Source organism: Hylaeus anthracinus, unplaced genomic scaffold (assembly GCF_026225885.1).
Source record: "Hylaeus anthracinus isolate JK02 unplaced genomic scaffold, UHH_iyHylAnth1.0_haploid 11982, whole genome shotgun sequence".
In the NCBI taxonomy this organism is placed as follows: domain Eukaryota; kingdom Metazoa; phylum Arthropoda; class Insecta; order Hymenoptera; family Colletidae; genus Hylaeus; species Hylaeus anthracinus.
Window position 1 is genome coordinate 15,247,039 of NW_026534330.1, and position 21,078 is coordinate 15,268,116.

General features: G+C 36.4%; 1 protein-coding gene across 5 annotated transcripts; it reads left to right on the plus strand.

Annotated features, from left to right (window-relative positions):
* The first annotated feature begins 210 nt into the window (after positions 1 to 210).
* Positions 211 to 20,105, plus strand: LOC128886377 (aminopeptidase N-like). 5 transcript variants are annotated; one of them, XM_054141202.1, is made up of 16 exons: positions 211 to 357; positions 1,074 to 1,141; positions 1,230 to 1,311; positions 2,819 to 3,075; positions 8,599 to 8,805; positions 8,880 to 9,035; positions 9,530 to 9,856; positions 12,001 to 12,151; positions 12,226 to 12,352; positions 12,932 to 13,022; positions 14,540 to 14,723; positions 15,561 to 15,768; positions 17,524 to 17,801; positions 18,225 to 18,424; positions 18,949 to 19,125; positions 19,405 to 20,105. In XM_054141202.1, the coding sequence occupies exons 3-16, from the start codon at positions 1,237 to 1,239 to the stop codon at positions 19,850 to 19,852; spliced, it is 2,886 nt and encodes a 961-aa protein (XP_053997177.1). In that variant the 5' UTR covers positions 211 to 357; positions 1,074 to 1,141; positions 1,230 to 1,236; the 3' UTR covers positions 19,853 to 20,105. The 5 variants fall into 5 exon arrangements, with proteins under 5 accessions (XP_053997177.1, XP_053997175.1, XP_053997174.1 ...); XM_054141200.1 differs by having other exon boundaries at positions 222 to 368; XM_054141199.1 differs by having other exon boundaries at positions 292 to 485.
* The last annotated feature ends 973 nt before the right edge of the window (positions 20,106 to 21,078 follow it).

The window sequence follows — 21,078 nt, forward strand, 5'->3', positions numbered from 1 at the left end:
CGGGATTGGCTATTGACGCTGCGCTTCCCACCCGTCACCAGCGGACACCGCTGTGATTATGTCCTTTTGTGACGTCTGCCTGATGGAATTGGATAATGGACGATCTACAGATTACGCGGTTAAGTGGATCTAAACGGGTTGAATCCGTACTTCGGACTCCAATCCGACACGAGGAACCACCGTCACATGGTCGTTCACGTTTTCTGTGCTCTTTTTTTCGTTTCTTTCTGTCATCGTTAGCCTCGTTCAGTCAAGAAGAGGAGTAAACCTAGGGGACAGTTCGCGAACGGCTGCGTACGTACGTGGTCCTTTCGTTTCGCAAGAGGAAATCTTTCGTATTCGGTCCACGGTATCAAGGTCAAACAACGGTGATAACTCGGATCAAAGTAGTCTTAGACGACGATAATTCGGGATTCTTAGAATAGCTACGTTCAGATTGTTTCCTACCCTATGCAAGTACGGACCTATTGGTTGAGAATCGCGAAGTACGTCACAGTGCAGCAACGGTGATTCCCGAATCAGAATGAAACGATACCATGTAGTTCGTTTGTTGATTCTCGAATAATATCAGTGCCTTGGTAAAAGGCAGTCGTATTTAAACAAAAAAAGTAAATAGAGTGAAAAAACCGGGATATTCGATGGGTTTGAATTTTTATTGCAATGTATTAGTTAGCAAATCATTATGCGAATTCGTACCGATTAATTGGATAGCTTTTGTTGATTCCCGAGTAATATTAGTTTCTTGGTAAAACTCAATCGTATCTAAACAAAAACAATAGGGTAAAAAACCTGGGATATTCAGTGGGTTAGACTTTTTATTGCAATGTGTCAATTAATAAATCATGATACGTTTTAGTAAAACTCAGTCGTATTTAACCTCTTCAGGGGCGACTGTTTGTTTGTTATTATCAAATTTTTGTTCTTTTTATTATTGACAGTAATTACATTGATAAAAAACTAAACATCCACATGTGACCAAGGGCGTGAAGAGGTTAAAAAAAAGCAAAAATAAAAAATAAAAATAAAAACAGTAAAAATATTGGCTACTTGATGGATTCAAATTTTCGTTGCAGTGTACCATTTACCAAATACGGATTTTTAGCGTTTAATTGGATAGTCTTTAAATCAAAACATTCAATCTGTAGGTATACGTTATAATTAATTGAATTCTTTGTAACGCCCTTAGTTATTGAAATTTACTTTAATAATCGATTCGACTTACTCTGCAGGAATACTATGAGGTGGATAGGGTCAATTGCGGGACTTTTCCTTATTCTGGTACTGCCACAGAATACCGAAGCTTTCCTTCGTGTATGTGATAAATTTCTATACCGATTTTAACACGATTAGATACATTTCTCCCTCAATTTACACGAAAGATCGGAATACCGTGTAAATCGAACAAAAATACGTACAATTTACTCAGTGATTTAACTAAATTTATTTATTTCTACGTAAAATGAAACAAAATACAAATAAAAATTTAAAAATATCAGCTTATTCGTAGAATAACAAATATGTACAATGGGTGTAGAATGTATTCGTACACCGATCAATTTCCCAAAAAACTTTTGTGTGAAATTGTAGTTTCTTAACTTTTTTTTTTATAATCAATGATACTTTACATATTCTCGGAAGTCTCTAAAATAGATATAGTCCAAACAATATTTACTAGTTAATATAATTTGTGAAATTAACAAAAAAAATGCGAAAAGTGGGTAAAAGTAAAACAGGGGTGACCAACCCGCGACTCGCGGGCTGCATACCCGCGAGATTCATCACACTTTTACACAATATATCTATTTTATAATGGCCAAAGAAGTGAAATCCAATGTATTAAAGAAGCACATTAATTTTGCATCTATATATTCATAAATTAGCTGTTGAAATTTTGAGAAAAAATTAACTTTGATTTTAAAATAATATTGCGTACCAGAAAGTTTTCACGAAACACGATCGAAAAATGCCAAGGAGCCCGATCGCGCCCTGTCGATTACGTGTCAAAAAAAGCTGAAGAGCTGAAGAGCAAAAAAAATGTCTAATAATGGGTCTAAATCTGATATGGGGAATATGGGCATACATAATTGTATATGCGGCCCGCGAAGTTATGATATATTTCGAAAGTAGCCCACGAACTCATTTGAGTTAGCCACCCCAGGTATAGAAGCAATAAGTATTTGTACGATTCTTATCGTACATTACGTTTATTGCTCCGTACCAATTATAAAACATCAAATTTCCAGTAAAGTACTTTTAAAGAAGGTTTTAATAGAGGAATGGATAAAGATTCCACTTCGAATAACTAATAATTTAGTTAATTTAATGCTTAGAAGAGTTACAATAATTATGAAATCAAAAGGAAATCCCACAAAGGAAGTATTATATACTTGTAAATTAATGTAAATTCTTTTTTTTTAAATGAAATTTTAAAAATTAAACAGTTGTGCGAATACTTATTGCTTCAATATTTCTACCGATTCTAGAAATTTCCGAGAACATGTAGAATGTCATTGTTTATAAAAAATAAGTTAATAAATTATAATTTTACATAGTTTTTTTGGAAATTGATCGGTGTACGAATACTTTCTATGCCCACTGTAATTCTACATGATGTCCGGTAGCTAACACATCTTGCTTATTATCTTCTAACAGAATAAATGATACGTTTACCTTAGAATGGCACAGAATTAATTTTTATGCGTGATACGTAGAAATTTGAAATATTATAAAACCAAAATGGGAAAGATGTATAATAGTTGAAGTATGAAAAATGGCATAAATAAAATGATTGTTCGTGAAACGGTGTTTTGTTTATTAGTCGCAATGGAAACGAAGTATAGACCTAAACGACGTATACCACTTCAAAGTGCGTCAACACACGTTACTGAGGACGGTTGTGCCGACTAGCTATCACCTGGAACTTGAACCTTTTGTCGGAGACAACAATTACAATGGTCGTGTCAAGATAAACGTCACTTGGACGGATACGAGCAACCTAATTGCTTTGAACGTTCAACCGGACCTTACAATCACAGATTGCAATGTTAGAATCATAGAACCGTCGCTAGAGGAGAGGTAAGTTGTCAACGTCATCGAATATTTGGAAAATAGATCGAAATAAGAATAAACTTTTCCATATACTTTCATTTCTACATAATTCTTACTTTTTAACCGATTTCGAAAAGGAGGAGGTTACTCAATTCGACATGTATATATTTTTTTTTTTTTATGTATGTTACTCGATTACGCCCAGACGGCTTGACCAATCGGGATGAAACCTGTTGCATCTTGTAGAGCATGTCTCCGGGGTGGTCCCATTACCGAAAAATTTTCTGTTTCTTCTTATTCCGAAACGAATTGACCAATCGGATTGAATCTTTTTGCATCTGGTACTTATTGGATTTTGTATCGCAAAATTGTAATATTTTACGTATGTTCGGCCTGAATTCGATGAAATCGATGAAAGCTTTTACATTTTAATGCCGGACAGGTTTTCGAGTTGATCACTTTGCAAAAATGATTTTTTCTATTGTTTATAACTATTGTTATTGCAAAATTTCTATTCTTTTATGTAACTCGGCAAGGAATTAACCAATTGCGATGGAGCCTTCCGCATTTCATGATAAATGGATTCGTGATGTTCCCATTTGCAAAAATTTATGGACACATAGCAATAAAATTGCTATGCTCTGGTGTAGCGCGACAAGGAATTTACCAAACGCAATCAATCCTTTCACATTTGGTTGCACATGCATTCCTGATAATCCCATTTGCAACTATACAGGGTGTCCCAAATTGTTGGATGTCCTTGAATGGCGTGTTTCGGGGGGTGATTTGATACAATTTTTTCTTAGCGAAAATGTTATTCGAGGCTTCGTTAAGGAGATGACAGAAACCCTCGACCAATCAGAGCGTGAGTATGCCGGTGCAGCGCCTGTGGAGCATACGCTACCACAGGCGCTCCACTGACATACTCGCGCTGTGATTGGTCGGGAGTTTCTGTTTCTGGGATATCTCCTTAACGAAGCCTCGAACACCATTTTCGCTAAGGAAAAATTGTTTCAAATCATCCCCCCCCCCCCCCACCCGACCCGGAACCACCCCTTTCAGGGAGCTCCAACGTTTTTGGGTCATCCTGTATATTGCTCCTAACTATTGTTATTGCATGAAACTTATTAGTTATAGATTGTCACTAAAAAGAGCGAAATAAAATAATTTTTGGAAAGAAAATATAACCGACTTCGAAAAAATATTAAAATTGCACTAAAATGTATGAAATAATTTCTATTTCATTTATATTAAATGATATTCAATAATATATTACATTTCTATTCCCTTTATATTAAATTATGTTAAATAATCTTTTCGTAGTCGGCGCAAAATTAAAAATTACCAAATTTGGTTTAACTTTCTGTCGGTGGGACAAAACTTATGCCCTTAAATTATTGCTATCATTATATTTACTTTAGACATCGTATACATTAACACTTTTCACGCCAAACTACTCAGACAGAACTTTCACGTAGACATTTATTGTCTGCCTGAGCGTTCCATAGGACAGTATCTCGGCTATATGGCCATACCTGCACCCACACGAAGGTGATGGGTTTGTAAAACGACAAACCAATGCCTAATAACTGATTATTAGTACCAGTGACCACTGGTAGGGTTTCTTATTCTAACGAACCCTCGCACAGCCGACCAGGAAAGAGAATGGAACGACAATGGCCCACTCCATTATTACATTTCATCGAGGCAAGTACTCGGAAACGACGTAAAACTCTAGTCTTGAGTAATTGTAAGGAGTTTTGCTTGTGGGTCCTCTATTTCTGTGGAAGTCTATTGGCATCAACAACCCCAGGGAACCGACCTGGACTTTCACGTAGACAGTATACATGTATACATTAATAGCATTCAACATTGCCGCCTTCGCCAAAAACTAATTCAAGCGGAAATTAAAAATTTTTAATTTTGCGCCGACTACGAAAAGGTTTTTAACATAATTTAAGATAAAGCAAATAGAAATTTTATATATTATTCAATATCATTTAATATAAATGAAATAGAAATTATTTTATACTTTTTAGTGCAATTTTAATATTTTTTCGAAGTCGGTTATATTTTTTCAGTGTTACTCTCAACATTCAAAACCTCTCTGAGATTTTCCTCTACCTCGTACTGCTTTTCTTTATACCAAAGTGTAGGCTACTTAATTTGCAGATAGGTGTATATTAACTGTAATTATTATTAAACGATATTGGAATCTCTATTACTCGTAGAAGATAGCAAGGAAAGCTTTTATAACCCAGTTGAATTTTTACTGAGAATGTAGATTATAAGGAAGGTCTATAAATAAAGATTTTAATATAAATTAAAAAAAATATATAAAATTACATGTATATACACTGTCGCTCAAAAGCATGTGGACACTTCCTGAATTGGAATAAGTATCTCAATAAAGTTACGAATCTATTAATGAAGATCACTTATGTTTGTATATTTAGTTTATGGTGCATTAGAGAATAAATTATATTTAATGTCTCAATAGTGATAAGAAAAAAACAATTCAATTTTCTTTTCATTAATCTATTCACCGTGTGCTTTAAAAATTTCTGTTAGCAGTCTTAGTAGATAAGGTATTAATCTAGCTAACTAGTAATTTCTTCGTTGTATCCGAAGTAACATTGCTCCCTCTACTTCTTAATATCTCATCGCAAATGTTTTCAAAATATTGTTTCTAAATGATTCCACAATTCCTCTACAAACTTAACATCCCACTGAAAACTTTAATATTATCAAATATTACCAAATACACATCCGAAACAGAATACGGTGACAAAAAATTTTCTACCAATAATTCACAGTGTAACTATTCATTGAAATGGAAGATGTCTTCATATCTATGAACGGGGGTTTATCTTGTTACGAGCCAGGGCGATAGCGACGCGCGTGTGAGCCCAGCGAGTGGGTTAGGTGGTTAGGTGGGTTAGGAAGATCGATTAGATAATGCAGACGACTCTGACGCTAAGTCAGATAGTTGCAGGAATCGGTATCTCCCAGTGAAGGGTAACCGTAGGGTTGGGTGTTTGGTTGTCTTGGTTATTGGAGACAAATGCAGACGCCTTTGACGCTAAGTCAGATAGCTGCAGGAATCGGTATCTCCCAGTAAAAGGTAACCGTAGGGTAAGGTTCGAATTATGAGATTGTTGGAAAAATGCAGCAACTCTGGCGCGAAGTCAGATAGCTAGCAGGAATCGGTATTTCCCAGTGAAGAATAACCGCAGGATAGGTTAGATTAGGAGTTCTGGTTGAATACACAGAGCTTGAATCGGATCGTTGTTGTATATTACGCGTCGCGAATAAAGCCTCGCAACTTATTAATTTAATCTAATAATAACTCGAGCGGCAAAGTTATTATGTTGTGGGATCGTTACACAAGCTAGGATTGCTTGTTATATCGTGAAGGTTTAGTAATTGACTTAGGAAACTTTGAATTTACACAAAAGAATATATATTCAGAATAACTATACTAAGTTACAAATGTGCAGTGTTGTGTTGTCGCGATCGTGTGTATTGAAAGTAGAAGTTACCATTAAGTTGCACGGTGTTGACGCAATAGCGATGCGGGGATCGAGTGTGGTTCTAATTGCCGTAATAGATATAAACCGTTTTCGCGGATCTATAAGGTTAACTTGATCGAAAGAGAAACTGAAGCCCGATCTCAGTAAAGCACACTCTACAACGATCGACATGATGTGACTCGACGTAGCCCTATCGTTCTAATCCCGCAGAGCAACGAAAATCGTGGGTTTATATACCCCTAAATGTTGGTGGGGATCTGTCGGTGATTTCTATATTTGGAAATCTGACGGTTAGGATTTTCGTTGCTCCGAGGTGGGCAGCTGTGTTCCCTGAGAAACGGTAGATACGGGGTTTTCCACGCAACACGAGTCAAAGATGATATTGAGAGGATGCAGCTGCAGAATGTACTCTAGGGAGACCGAGCTTTAAATTCCAGAAGGGTATATAAAATAAAATTAATGAACGCGAGCTTCTAAAAAACGGAGAGTTTCTGTATACGTAACAATCTACTAGCTCCAAATCATGTGTTACCCCATCTAACTGAATCTGTATTACTAATTCGAGGAATTCTCAAACTCTATGGCTGGATGATTTTTATAATATACAGGGTGTCCTAAAAACGTTGAAGGTCCTTGAAAGAGGTGGTTCAGAGGGTGATTTGAAACAACTTTTTCCTTTGCGACAATGTTGTCCGAGGCTTGGTGAAAGAGACATTAACAGAAAACTCCAACCAATCAGAGCGCGAGTATACCGGTGGAGCGCCCGCAGGAACGTGTGAATGTGAACCTGGCACCCAACTTTTCAAAAATTAATTTTTTTTGATAGAAAATGATAGTATTTCCTTTGTACTTGATTGTACCACCAATAGTTTCGTTTGTACCTTCATTAATTAATAATTAAAAAAAAATTTTTAAGTGGTCAGCATTAGACATTGAGATTTTTGAAATCTGTTTTTTCCCTCGTCTTTAGAATCGTTTGTACCTGTTTGTACCGCTTTTCGTTTCGTTTGTACGTCAATAATTTAAATTTTACGAGCAACTGTTGATACGGCTGAATTATAAAATTTAAACTATTGAGGTACAAACGAAACGAAAAGTGGTACAAACGGATGCAAACGATTCTAAAAAATAGGGAAAAAACGGATTTTACAAATCTCAATATCGGGTGCTGATCATTTTTTTAATTTTTATTATTTATTAATTGATGAAGGTAGAAACGAAACTATTCGTGGTACAATGAAGTACATACGAAATACTATCATTTTGTATAAAAAAAATTAATTTTTTAAAAGTGCCAGGTGCCAGGTTCACATAGCTCAGAGGTCGGAATTTTGTACCAGCTTCACTTTACCGTGCGGAGGGCCAACAAGCTGACTGAGGCGTAGGACCGACGCATGTCCCGAATAGTGCGGCGGGCCCATTTACTAGATGGGAAGTAATGAAGAACCGGGCCCGCCGCACTATTCGGGACATGCGACGGTCCTGCGCCTCGGTCAGCTTGTTGGTCCTCCGCGCGGTAAGGGGGAAGCTAGTAGGCGTATCCCTCAAAAATCAGCCGCCGCGTGGAAAAAATTCCGACCTCTGATATAGCTCATCAAGGAACGTTAAGCTAACGCATAATCTACGCTACCGCAAGAGCTCCACCGGCATACTCGCGCTCTGATTGATCGGGGGTTTCTATTAATATCTACTTAACGAAGCCTCGGACAACATTTTCGCAAACAAAAAAGTTGTTTCAAATGACCCTCTGAACCATTCCTTTCAAGGATCTCCAATATTTTTGAAACACTTTGTATATGTCATTGATTTAGTATGAAGCACTTTTACACTTGAACTTGAACCTACATGTTCCAGAAGTAATCAGTGGTCAGGGATATAGGAAATACTTCTTTAATTCAATGCAAAATGTAAATTTTTCTGCACTGATCGAATCTGTAGAAATTATTCCGAAGAAGTATTCGTTAAATCCCATGAATTAAAACCAATGAATTGTTGCATTATTGTTAAAAAAAAAAAGGGAGAAGGGCTTGCCTCTGATGGACGTACACATCGCGCGGGTCGTACAGTCTACCTCAACGAAACCTTTATTCGTCTTCCACCTGGAGCAGATATTGAAGGCAGGCAGCAGTTGCGAAGTGTATATGAGTTTTACCGGTAGCCTCGCCACCAATGCGACAACTGGTTTCTTCAAACGCGAATACGTCAACTTCAACGGGGAGAAACAGTAATTACAATTAAAATGCTATCACCAAATCTGGAAAAATTGTAACATCTTCTACATTGTTGTTTACTCTTCAGTCCTATCGTGGCTATGAATCTCAGGTTAGACCATGCGCAGAGGGTGTTTCCGTGTATGGACGAGCCTCCTTACAAAGCAGCCTTCAAACTAAGCGTCCTGCGTCCGAAGAATATGACAGCACTTTCGAACACCCCTCTAGAAAAAAGTACCGAGGCGTAAGTAACGCGTAATGTTCATTTCATTTAAATTTAGGAAACAGTTCTTCCCATTGATTTTCTTATTTTTTTATTTTTTTAGTTACTTATTACATTTATTATCAACAAACTGATTATGTAAACGCGTTCCTATCATAGAAGTGTGAAAAAAATGATTGTCGTAACAATTCTTTTTGTTTCTAGCCTTACTCTGTTACTACACTAATAACAAAACATCTTGTATTTCTTTAAAGTGATTAACTATACAGGCCTCAGAAAATAAAGATTAACACCATTACACGACAAAATTTTTGTGGCCGTTGAATAATAAATAATTTACTTCAGAGGCCATTTCATCACATTTCTTAACTTTCTGTTCTATGAAGTTAATCGATTCGTGCAATGAACGCCTCATAGAACGAGAAGAAATGGCATCGATTGAGTTATTATTTTTCGAAATGAAAATCCTTTCTGTGTTTTTCCAAAGCAAAATTACCTTATTACTCTTTGTACAGTGACGGGAAGCGAGACTTAATCTGGGATCACTTTGAAAAGACACCGCAAATATCGACTTATCAGTTGGCTTTATTGGTATCCGACTTTATGAGTATCTCGCCCACAAAAGAAATGAACGAAATGAATGGAAGAAAACTCAAGATTAAGGTGTGGGGCCCGAAAGAAAATCTGGAAGCCTTAAAGGACGTGCCTGACAAGGTTGTCAAAATTATGAATTATTTACAAGAATACTTCAACAGCTCGATCATCTTACCGAAACTCGACTTGGTAGCGGTCCCCTCGTACGGCTCCGCTACATCCGACAGTTGGGGTTTGATGCTATTTGAGTATGTATATCTTTGATTACTTTTCTTAACTATACATACGGGATTGTTCAGAAAGTTCGTGCAAATGTTTAAGAAAAATTCAAAGGCACGTTTGAATTTTGATATACATATATTTATTAAATTACATAAGTATTATTTTATTCCACTTTTTAAGAGATGCATTACATTCGTTTTCAACAATGAATTTTCGTAATTTCTTTTTAAACTTTAAAGAAGAAACAAATAAGTTGAGTGTTCCACCCATGTCCTATTGGATTCAGGTCTGGGCTGACCACGTACGGGTGCAGAACCTCGGTAACGTATACAGGGTGTCCCAGCCTAAGTGATACGGAGCTCTAACTCCAAAACTATCGGGCGAATGCAAAATTTCAAATATGGAAATTGCATGGTAAAATGGGGCTCATGTTTTAGCGAGAAGGAATTTTTGTTAACTTTGTTATTTAATGAGATATGGTTAAGTTTCGTTTTTCACATGGAAATATATATTTTGTTTTGTGCCATACGATAGTACTTTTCAAGTCGAATTCATTAAGCTTTAATGTATTTATCCGATTTTTATTAGTTTTCAAGCTATAACGCTTCAAAGTTTGCTAATTTAAAAAAAAAATCTCGGTTCAGCCTCGGGCGATCCCATTGATGCAATAAGCATATGCGGTTCTTGAAATCGATACGGAGGGTCTCGCTTGGTATTCTAGCTCCAAGGAAGGAAAATGGGAGGAATCCTAATATTCTGAGCCTAGAATCCCAAGAAACCTCCTAACTCGCGGCGCGCCTTATTAATACACGCGGTTTGCACACTCCAGCAGTGAGAACCAGCGTGGGGGTCGCAGCCGCCTGGCGGCCATGGTATGCGGCTACCAAAGCAAAGAATAATGTGCGGGTGACGAACAAGTGCTCTATTCCTGCTGGTGCATACGCTATGAATTGTGAATCCGACCGTACAACCTCCTCGTGGTACACTTCGGGTAATGCTAATGCCGGCGGTATTTTATCGTTTTTGTCATTGTAAAGAGATTGAACAAAGTTTTTTCTTTAATTTTTTAAAGCCTTTTTTTGTACGTTACAATGACGTTGATTTAAGAAAAGAGAACACGCAATAACCGTTAAGACGCTGCAAGAACAAAAAATAGTTTTGAATGAGACGGAAACGTAACGTAAAACAAGTGACCTCTCAAATTTTCAGATCATGTTGCATGTTTCGCCATCGAGGACATAAAGTAAAAACAATCAGATGAGTTGGGCCTTTCGCACAGAGTTTATGGGCACTCTTAACTCAAAAATTCCAAAACCAAAAAATCGAAAATAAAGAGAAAAGTTTACTCTATAATACCATTCATTTGAATTTGCCAAGAAAAATTTTGTTCGTACTGTGCATACCTTCAAAGTTGACGAAAATGTTTGAACATTCCTTCGTTGCACTTCATTTAAAAAAAAAGTGACATAGCCAGGCAAAAGAAATTGTTGATCTCCTGATTCGAAAAATAGAGATTTCGGCCTACAAAATGGCTATTCCAAATATTTTTTATGACCATTTGTTGCGAAGATATAGTCACTTGAATATGACCAAAATTTTCGAAAAATTTTAGTGATCCCTGAATTTTGTCCAGCAGTGTATATTCTGACCTGTACCACCCATCAAAAATTGACGTGGACTTTCCGGACAACCCAATATATACCATGCAACAAAATCGTACAAATAATTATCTATAAATTAAAAGGAAAATTGTTCCGATGCAATGAAAATTGACAGAATTATGCACGTTTGAAGAATGGCAAACTTTGTTTGGATAATTTTGTTACGTAGTGTATTTATTACAATTAAGTGCATTACTGGTTAAGAAAACAACGATAATTGCGTAGTTTAAAGACCACCTTACCAATTCCAATGATTCCAACCGATAGGTATGTTTCGATGCAAATAACCAGAAATTATCTGCAGAAAAAAATATTTCCCGTTTCGTTTAGCAATTTTTTATTTGATAAATAGTTGAATATCGTAATGATACAATGAAGAAAGTTTAGTTTTCATAAAGAGTAATACGACACTACCACGAAAATGTCAAAAAGTGTATCAATTGTTGAAATTCTATTGGACATAAAGGCAATGTTACTTTAAAAACTGTTCAAATTCAATTTTATCGCAGGGATAGCGAATTAAGCAGATCTTCCCTATGGAACACAGCCTACGAACTGATTTATCAGTGGATCGGTCAATACATCACTCCGTTTAGCTGGAGCGATGCCCGTGTTAACAAAGCACTCAACTCATTCTTAGCTTCGATGACGACGGTTGATGTACGTAACACGACTCGTCGAAACAAAAAAAAACATTCTCGAAAGTTGATGAAAAATAAAGGAACTTGTTACAGATCAACCCAGATGAAATGGAAGGAAAATGGCCGATGACAATGTTGTATTCTCTTTATTACGAATTTGGAAAAACTATGCCTTTCTCGAGAGTCGCGGGAATTCGAAACGAAGCTACATCGGCAAAAAGTACGTTACGATAAAATAATCCAATATAATTTTACTTTATTATGTATCATTGTCCATGCACTCGAAAATATAAATACGTACTGTGATTTGTTAGCAACGTATATAAAAAATATTACACAAATTTAGAAACAAAAAGATACAGTTTGTCTTTATGTACTTTTAAACAATGTTTCCATAGATTATCGTATAATTTTATTACTTGAGGAGCTAGACCAGTGTTTCTCAACTTTTTTGTGCTATGCCTAACCTAAGCTTTTCTAAAATGCTTATACCCTCCCCCCATAATATATACATAATTTTGAATATTTAAAAATGGAAATGTTTAATAAAGAAACTTAAATGATAGGTTTTAAGAGGAAATCACTAGGAAATTACTGAGCAAACACAGCGAGTAAATTTCCAAATTGCCCGTCTGTGAGGCTTGGGCTTCACGTTGGGAAGCACTGAGGTAGACAATCTATTTCTAATTCAAGAAAAAGGAATATTATTTTATCATCTCATTGCAACTCATTGTAACTAATTCGGAAAGATTACTTTTAATTGTACAACGTCTAATTATATAATTCGTTCTCCTTGCAGCGGAACTGGTATTCCGGATGTTCAACTACACTCTCGGCAAGGAACTGTTCCAAGAGGGCGTTAGAAATTTCGTTCAACAGGAATCGAAAGAGTAGTAATTGCTTCCGTTAGTTAGCCGGGAAGCAGGCAAAAAATGCAAGTGTAAATGCAAATCCAAAGAAAGATCTCATAGCGTATTTCCACGAACGAGCTAGAGACCATATTGTAGGAGTCTTTTTGAAAAATTAAGCACGGAGATTAGGCAAGATCGTAGAAGCATGATCTGCAAGTGAAAAGAAGAAAAAAATGTTATATGAAGTTTGTTTATAAGCGCTTTGTTGGATATTGTAGGAAAATATTGAATGTAGCCTGAATAGTTGTGGAACAGCAGATTTAAAGCTGAATAATACGGAAGGTTGATTGTGTTTACTTTGCCTGTACTTACGAGACATTTCCTAACGTACGAGGATCGTTAAGAATTTTTAAATCATCATTTCAAAATGACCACCTTCTGTATTGATATAAACTTGAAAACGATGTAACATGGAATGTATTACATTAAGAATTTCCTGAGGATTTTGCAGTATATCAGTAACTGAATTAGTAACTCATTGAGTTAATTCTTCACGTGTACTTACTGCTGTATGTACACCTTTTAGCGTTCTCCATAAGTAGAAGTCGAGAAGTTTTAGCATTCCCCATAACAAGAAGTCATATTCAATATTTACTTATAATATCGTAACAAAGCGTTTATAAACAAATTTCATATAACATTTTTTTCTTGTTTTCACTTGTAAATCATGCTCTTACAATCTTGCCGAAAAAGTGGGAAATACTCTGCACAAAAAATATATGATGTAAAAGTCTCCACGAAAAATAGGGCACGGAGATTCGAACCCGCGATCTTCGGATCCACAGTCGACCGATTTTCCTACACAACCCATCCCGCACCCTATAATTCGTGTTCTTTTTTTTTTTTTTTTTACGTGAGGAAATGCGTTTACGCACGCCCCCTCATAAGGAGGGGGTAGTGTGGGACTCGCCCCTTGATTTGATATCAACTAAAACCCACTAAAACCTCACGGCGGCCGGCCACGGCGCATTGGGGTGGGGCACCGGGATCTCTTACGAACGCTACCGGTGCCCCCCCCCCCCCAACGAAGGGAGGAGTGCCACCTCCGGTGGGGAGTGAATACCTCCCCACCTGACCGCGGGTGCCACAGCCCGCGGTCTCGCCTGTCCCTTTTAGTCGCCTCTTACAACAAGCAGGGATTACTGTGGGCGTATTCTGTTCCCCGACCCACAGGGAAAATAATTCGTGTTCTAGTGTGACTCCTTATTCTTGAGTATGGGGGGGGGGGGTGATACTACAATATATTATATGTATTTTTCCTAACAGCTTTTTCTACTTTCACAATCAACAATTAGAGATTAGAGATTAATATACAATTAGAGATTATGTCGTGAGTTAATTTTTCGTTGTCTCGCCGTTCATTTTTAAACTGAACGCCTGCGACTTCTTTGAAATTGTGCTTTTTAAAATCGTTCAAAAATATTGCTTCCCGGCTATTCGTCTTTTGCGATCGATCCCGATCCGATTTTGTGTACCTTTTGAATACGTTGTTTCAGAAATCTACGGACGTTCTTCGCGGATGACATCTACAGCAGATTAAACGACGTCGCGAATAAAACGGACAATTTACCAGCGGGAATGACGATCAACAGCATCGCGGGGCCATGGATCAATCGAGATAGAGTGCCTTTGGTCACGGCCATTCGCGATTATGAAACTAAAACGATTATATTTAACCAGGTACGTGTACCTGCATACGTAATCTTATCGAACAAAAACGGTTTCCCCCAAGGGTCGTAAAAACCGAAACAATGACGTGATTTTCCCACGGATAAAGCCCCGACTTGGAGGAAACACTGTGCAGAAGTTATTCGTGAGCTGTTCGAATCAAGCTCCTTTTTGCATACTCTCTTATGGAATAGTAGATCAATGGTTTGGAAGATTTTCAAATGCGCACAATTATATTAAACATTCTACAAAATCCAACAGATCATCCCAGATTACCAATTGATCATCCAAACAACAAAAGTACAGCGATTTGTCCTCAATACACTAATGAAATAATTAATCATTCAAAGCGTGAAATTACTGTAATATGTTCATGTTGAATTAATTCATCCTAGCTACTCGTTCAAATATTCTCAAATTTTATTTTTACATTTTACGATATTCGATACATTTGCACATTTTCAACTTTATAAAAGATGCTCATTTTCTACGTGAACACACATCGTTGCATTCTTCAATAAAAGAAAAGACATCTTTTCGATGAAACTTAAAGCTACATGTAAGTGTGAACTAAACTGGACGGATGTGCAATTTCTTAAACGAGCAGGATAATTGAATGAAAAGATGTTTACCCTTGAAGGTAGAAAAAAAATGCCGGCTATCTTTAGAAAACCTATTGCAGTCATTTTTAATTATAACCTTGATTGTGAGTCAAATTTACATATCGTATTAAATATTAAATCATTATTAGTATTAAATTATTAGTATTAATAGTTTTAAATTAATTAGTTTTAATTTAATTAATAGTATTAAATATTAGTATTAAATTATTAATGAACATCTTTATAGAAAGTCTACCTCAGAGAAGCTCCGCCAGCCTCCACTGCTAAAGTTTCCTATCAGTGGGACATACCAATAGTCATGATGTCGCAAGACAAATTACAATTTCACAAGCCTTGTCCTTTATGGTTGACAAAGTCAAATGAACCGAAAAATTTCACTATTCCGGATATCACCGACGAAAACAATTTTATAATCGTGAATCCTGAGGAAATAGGTACGTAGACACGAAGAAATTTATGATTAAACATTTTATTTTTACGTTTGAAACAGTTATTAAATCTATATTTATAAAATACAAACAAGAAATACAGCAATTAGAAATCGTTCGAACAGCTGCAATTAATACTACATTTCAATGAAAACGTATACATATATTAATTTTAAGTACTCGAATTGGTATCATAACCCTTTGACTGCGAAGGGAGTATATGTTGTATACTCGAGAAATGGGCTTACAGAGGACGGTCAGGGTCGTGCTCTCGCTTTTGGAACTCTCGCTATTTTTTACATTTGTCCATAAAAATCAAAACATATTATGTTATAAATACACGTTTCAGAATAATGAGCGCAAAAAATTATGTGACATATATACAAAAAAAAAATACATGAAGTATCAGGAATGTTATTCTAGGATTAAAAATTAGTAAACAATGGAAAAAGAGGAAAAAAAATCTATCCTAACTACGAAAATTCGAACTCCACTCGGCGGCGCGTGACAAGCTTGTTCTCAACCGATCACCCACCGATCATTTTTTTTTTTTAAATTATTTATTGCACATCTATATTCGCAATACAAATAGTGTCAGTATCCCCAACAAACAAGGGATAGGACTTATATGGTAGACTATATGTGAAACTTAATGGCCTATTAATAGGCTTCTCTAAATTATAAACAATATTCGTCTTAATAGTATTTTGTACGATGGTTAGCAAGTATTAATGAGGTACGTTTGTAGCCTGAGCAGTTTTAATATTTAATCCAGGGAAAGTGTTTTTAGAGGTAGATATGTAAAAACCTGGACGCAGTCTTTTCATGGAAGGGGGGGGGGTAACCTTAGAACTAATATTTACAGCTATTTACAATTTACAATTTACAATTTACAAGTAGTATCTTTTATACAGAGGGTGGTTATAGTTATATATAATAGTTATAGTAGTTGTGATAATAGTAATAAATGATAATAATAGTAATACTAAAAAGAATAATAATAATGATATAAGCAATAATATTAAAGTAAATAATATTACAGTTTGGGAATTAGGAATCACGGGGCTGCCCCAGACGGCTACTGTAACCAGTAGTATTTTACCCACCGATCACTCTTCGACTACGGTTTTACAGAATTGAATTACTAAATCCATATCAAACTTTAAATCAAAATATCTCGAAAACCAGAGTTCATTCTGAAAAAAGCCATTAGGGTTTTGTTATGCTACGTGAGTACTACAACTTCTATATGGTGTGGCTCTAAAAGCGAGAGCATGACCCTAACCGACCCCTCGATTCGTTAAATCAGTTTTTTAAAAATATCAACTTATAGAGGATGAGGAGACAAAACTTTTTCAAATTTACAATTTATTTATAGGACGTTTAGTTTCGAAAATAAAAATTGAAAAGTTAGAAGTTCGTTGGAAAAATTGAATTTTAGGAAAGAAGTCTGTATAAGTTTTAAATTTGTATCTATGAAACTAAACGTCATATAAGTGAACTGTAAATATAAAAAAAGTTCCGTCTTATCATTCTCTATAAGCTTATATTTGTTTAAAATTCACAACTCTACGCCTCTCAGAATTTTCAGCAAAAATTGTCCTACGGTCAAAACGATAATAATGATTAAGAATACGTACCGAAGTTTTACATGTAAAACTGGTATCAAAGATGACGCGTATAGTATTTGTAAAAGACAAGTCATACGTCCTCAAATAAGATCGCAAATACGATCATAAATCGAGATAAATAATTTTACAGGAATATTCCCGGTGAACTACGATTCTTGCAATTGGGAAATGCTGTCGCAATTTTTGCAAGGTCCCAATCGTGAAAAGATTCCCGTTCTAACGAGAGCGAAACTCCTGCATGACTCGTGGAATTTAGCGTACGCTGGGGAGCTCTGCTTTGAAATCGCATTGGACATGACACTCTTCTTGAAAAAGGAAAGGAGCCATGTGGTTTGGGAACCCATGTTCATGATGATTGATCATATTGGAAGACGTATCGAGGGATCCGATGTTTATCCTAAATTTGAGGTAAACTTAACGCTTACTTCCTCCAACATGTCTCGTTTACTAAGTCATGCCGTAAATTTGTTTGTAATTATATTGGGTTACTGTGAAACAATGAGAGAAAATCGTTGCCATTTTTAATAAATACAAATCGTTTGAACCAGATGGCACCCGTGCTAAAAATGTTTAAAAATTTCGCAAACATGCAATACTTGGCAAATGATACACACCGAAAAGTTTGAATTTTTGTAGAAATAAAGTTTATGGGAACTAATCACAGTGCCCTTTTCCATTTTGATCTAAAAACTTTTACGCGTTGCTTACAATTTCGATTATATTTAAATTTACAATTTCATTATTTAATTTCGAGTTCTACGACATCGTGGCGAATTTTCTTCAATTACGATTTATGAGAAACCAATATGTATCTCACTATTACTGCTTCAGGCGTATATTCGCAGCTTACTAGACCCTTTATGTGCGGAACTTGAAGAAACCATGCAACCTACCGAACCATCTTGGAAAACTCACATGCGTGATTTAACTAAAAACTTCCTCTGTCGTGCTGGTTACGAACCATGCGTTGCCGAAGCAAGAAATCGATACAAGAAATGGCTAACCGACGAGGATCCGGATAAAGGAAATCCGTTCGTATTTTTCCTATTAAATTTTCCTCTTTATTTTAACATCGATAAACTGCGTAAATGCAATCGATCAGAATATTATCATTGTTTAGTTTCAAATATTCCAAATATTTTCTTCCCTGTGACAGAATTAACATTTCAGTATTTAAAGAATTTTTAATTCTTTCTATGGCAAATACTTCGCCGAAAATTGAATATAAAATTAGACAAAATATCCATACCTATAGGTTCAACAATGCATTAATTTAGTGTTATCGAAACCTAACATACACAACAGTTCTCTTGAATTTTAATTAAAATTCTCTTGAACTTCAATTCAAATTGTTTTGAAATTCTTTTGAACTTTAATTCAAATTCTTTTGAAATTCTTTTGAATTTTTTTGTCAGGATAAATATCCAGACTTTCATCGAGAAATGATCGTTTTATACGAGTCCCCAAACGTTGGTTGACCACGATATGTCACGAACGTCACAATTCGTTAAATAGAATTCTTATATTAATAAAATTATATTTTTTAATATTCTAGAGTCGCCAATGAAGTTCTTTGTCCGGTGTTCAAATGGGGTACCGACGCAGAGTGGGAATTTGGACTTCAGCGTGTAATAAACTTTCCACAGAATAGTCCAGAGAGGAAACAAAATGAACGCACGTATCTATTAAAATCCCTAGCTGGTTGTCCTCGAGATACCAATAAAATTGAAAGGTACCGAGTTTTTGTACATTATACAATATTTTCTTTGTTTTATATTCAAGTATTCCAAAGTATTCGTAATATTTGTGAATATAATAGAGCAGATTGTTGGATATCATTTTTTTTTAAACCAAAGATATCCTCGATTCAATCAACAAAACTATCACTATTTACAACGACGTTACATAAACGAAACTTTTATTTAAATATTACTTACGCGTTAACCAACGCGTAATACGATCTTCTAACTGTATCAGATGAATATTATTAATTTTAATAATAACACCGCAGATTGTTGAACGTAACGATATTGGACCAAAATGGAAACTTTACGGACTCTGACATTCAGTTGATCTTCACTATGTTAACCGGTGGAACGGCTGGGTACACGACTCTCTTCAATTTCTTGAACGACCATTGGGACACTGTAAAAGAGAGATTTAAGACCAAGAGGCATCTCTGGGATGGCATAATAAATTCGGCAACATCCTCTTTCAACACTCAAGAAGGTTTAGACATGGTTAATGATTTGTACATGGACCGCAACGAGGAATTTGACACGGCCAAGCATATTATTCAAGACGCTCTCATAATCATCAAGGAAGAAACAAAATGGAGCGAAAAGAATCTTCCAGTGATCGATGATTGGCTCACTAAAAATTTGCCAGAAGAAGAATTAGTCAAAATTTGCTCAAAGAATAAGCTACATCCTGGAACAAATTCACCACCACCGCAATGATTTTGATTGTAAGATAAAAAGAATCGTTCGATTCAATTTGGAAAATGGATACAAAAAATGAACAACGTAGATAGACAAAATAGTTTACAAATTTCCGAAGTGTTTTTTTCTAAGTTATATTCCGTAATGAGTTTCCAATGGTTAGGGTTTTAGATACACGAATAATTTTCAGTTTATTGTCAGGATCATTATTAAAAATCCGATTTAACACTAGCAAACGCTAATATTAATAAATAGATCTACTAGATGAAAATACGCTGTAATTGAAAATGGCCATTCTTGATACTGATCGTTGGGCTGCGAGGTATGGGACCCACAGGGTCAAGGGCGGAGGTGGCTGGTAGTGTTGCGTAGGAATACCCAGCTACCTCCAATTAGTCTAAGGCAGGTTGTCGTGTGGTGTTTAGTGGGTAGGGCGAGCCCTTCAGGCCGCCTAGTCCCACATAACCCCGCCTCTCTCCCAGGAAAGGCGGGGCATAAGTAAAGCATTTTCCACACGTAAAAAAAAATCCTTGTCCAATTGGATGTACTGGTAGATCCAGAGGAAACTGTATTGCTTCGCAGGCTTTCACACCACCAAGGGATGGATCTGAATCTTTGTCTAGCGTCATTGGTAGATCCAGAGGAAACTGTATTGCTTCGCAGGCTTTCGCACCACCAAGGGATAGATCTGAATTTTTGTCTAGCGTCATTGGTAGTTCACTTGGAGGTGGCCAGTGACTATTCTACTCACGGTTTCCTGGCAGTGTACCGAAGATTCTGTGCTAGCAGATGACTCCGGGACTCATCAACAATAAATTGTTGATGGGGGGGGGGGGGTGCGGAATGTTTGCGAATCGGCCTATAAATAAGGAAACGCCTTTATGGTGGTAGCGCCACTTGATCAACGCATCGATCAACAGTTGGCGTTCAATACCATCTTCACAATTTTCCGATTACTTCGGGAACATGTAACCGCCGCGTGCGCGTAGCACGTGCGCTACCGGCTTTCCTGGTTTAACAAGCCAACTGATAAGTCGCACATCTGTATGTCTCTTTTGCACGTGTTAAATCATTTTGAAGTAGTCTCAATCTATGTTTGAAGTGCGCGAGTCATTTCTGTGAACCTCACCTCGTCCCTACTCAAGAGGTAAGACAACGCAGGGGAGAACTATTGTCCACAGCGCATACAGCGATCAGAATCGCCGAATCCAAACGTTGAGAGAAGCTCATCACCCGTGACTACG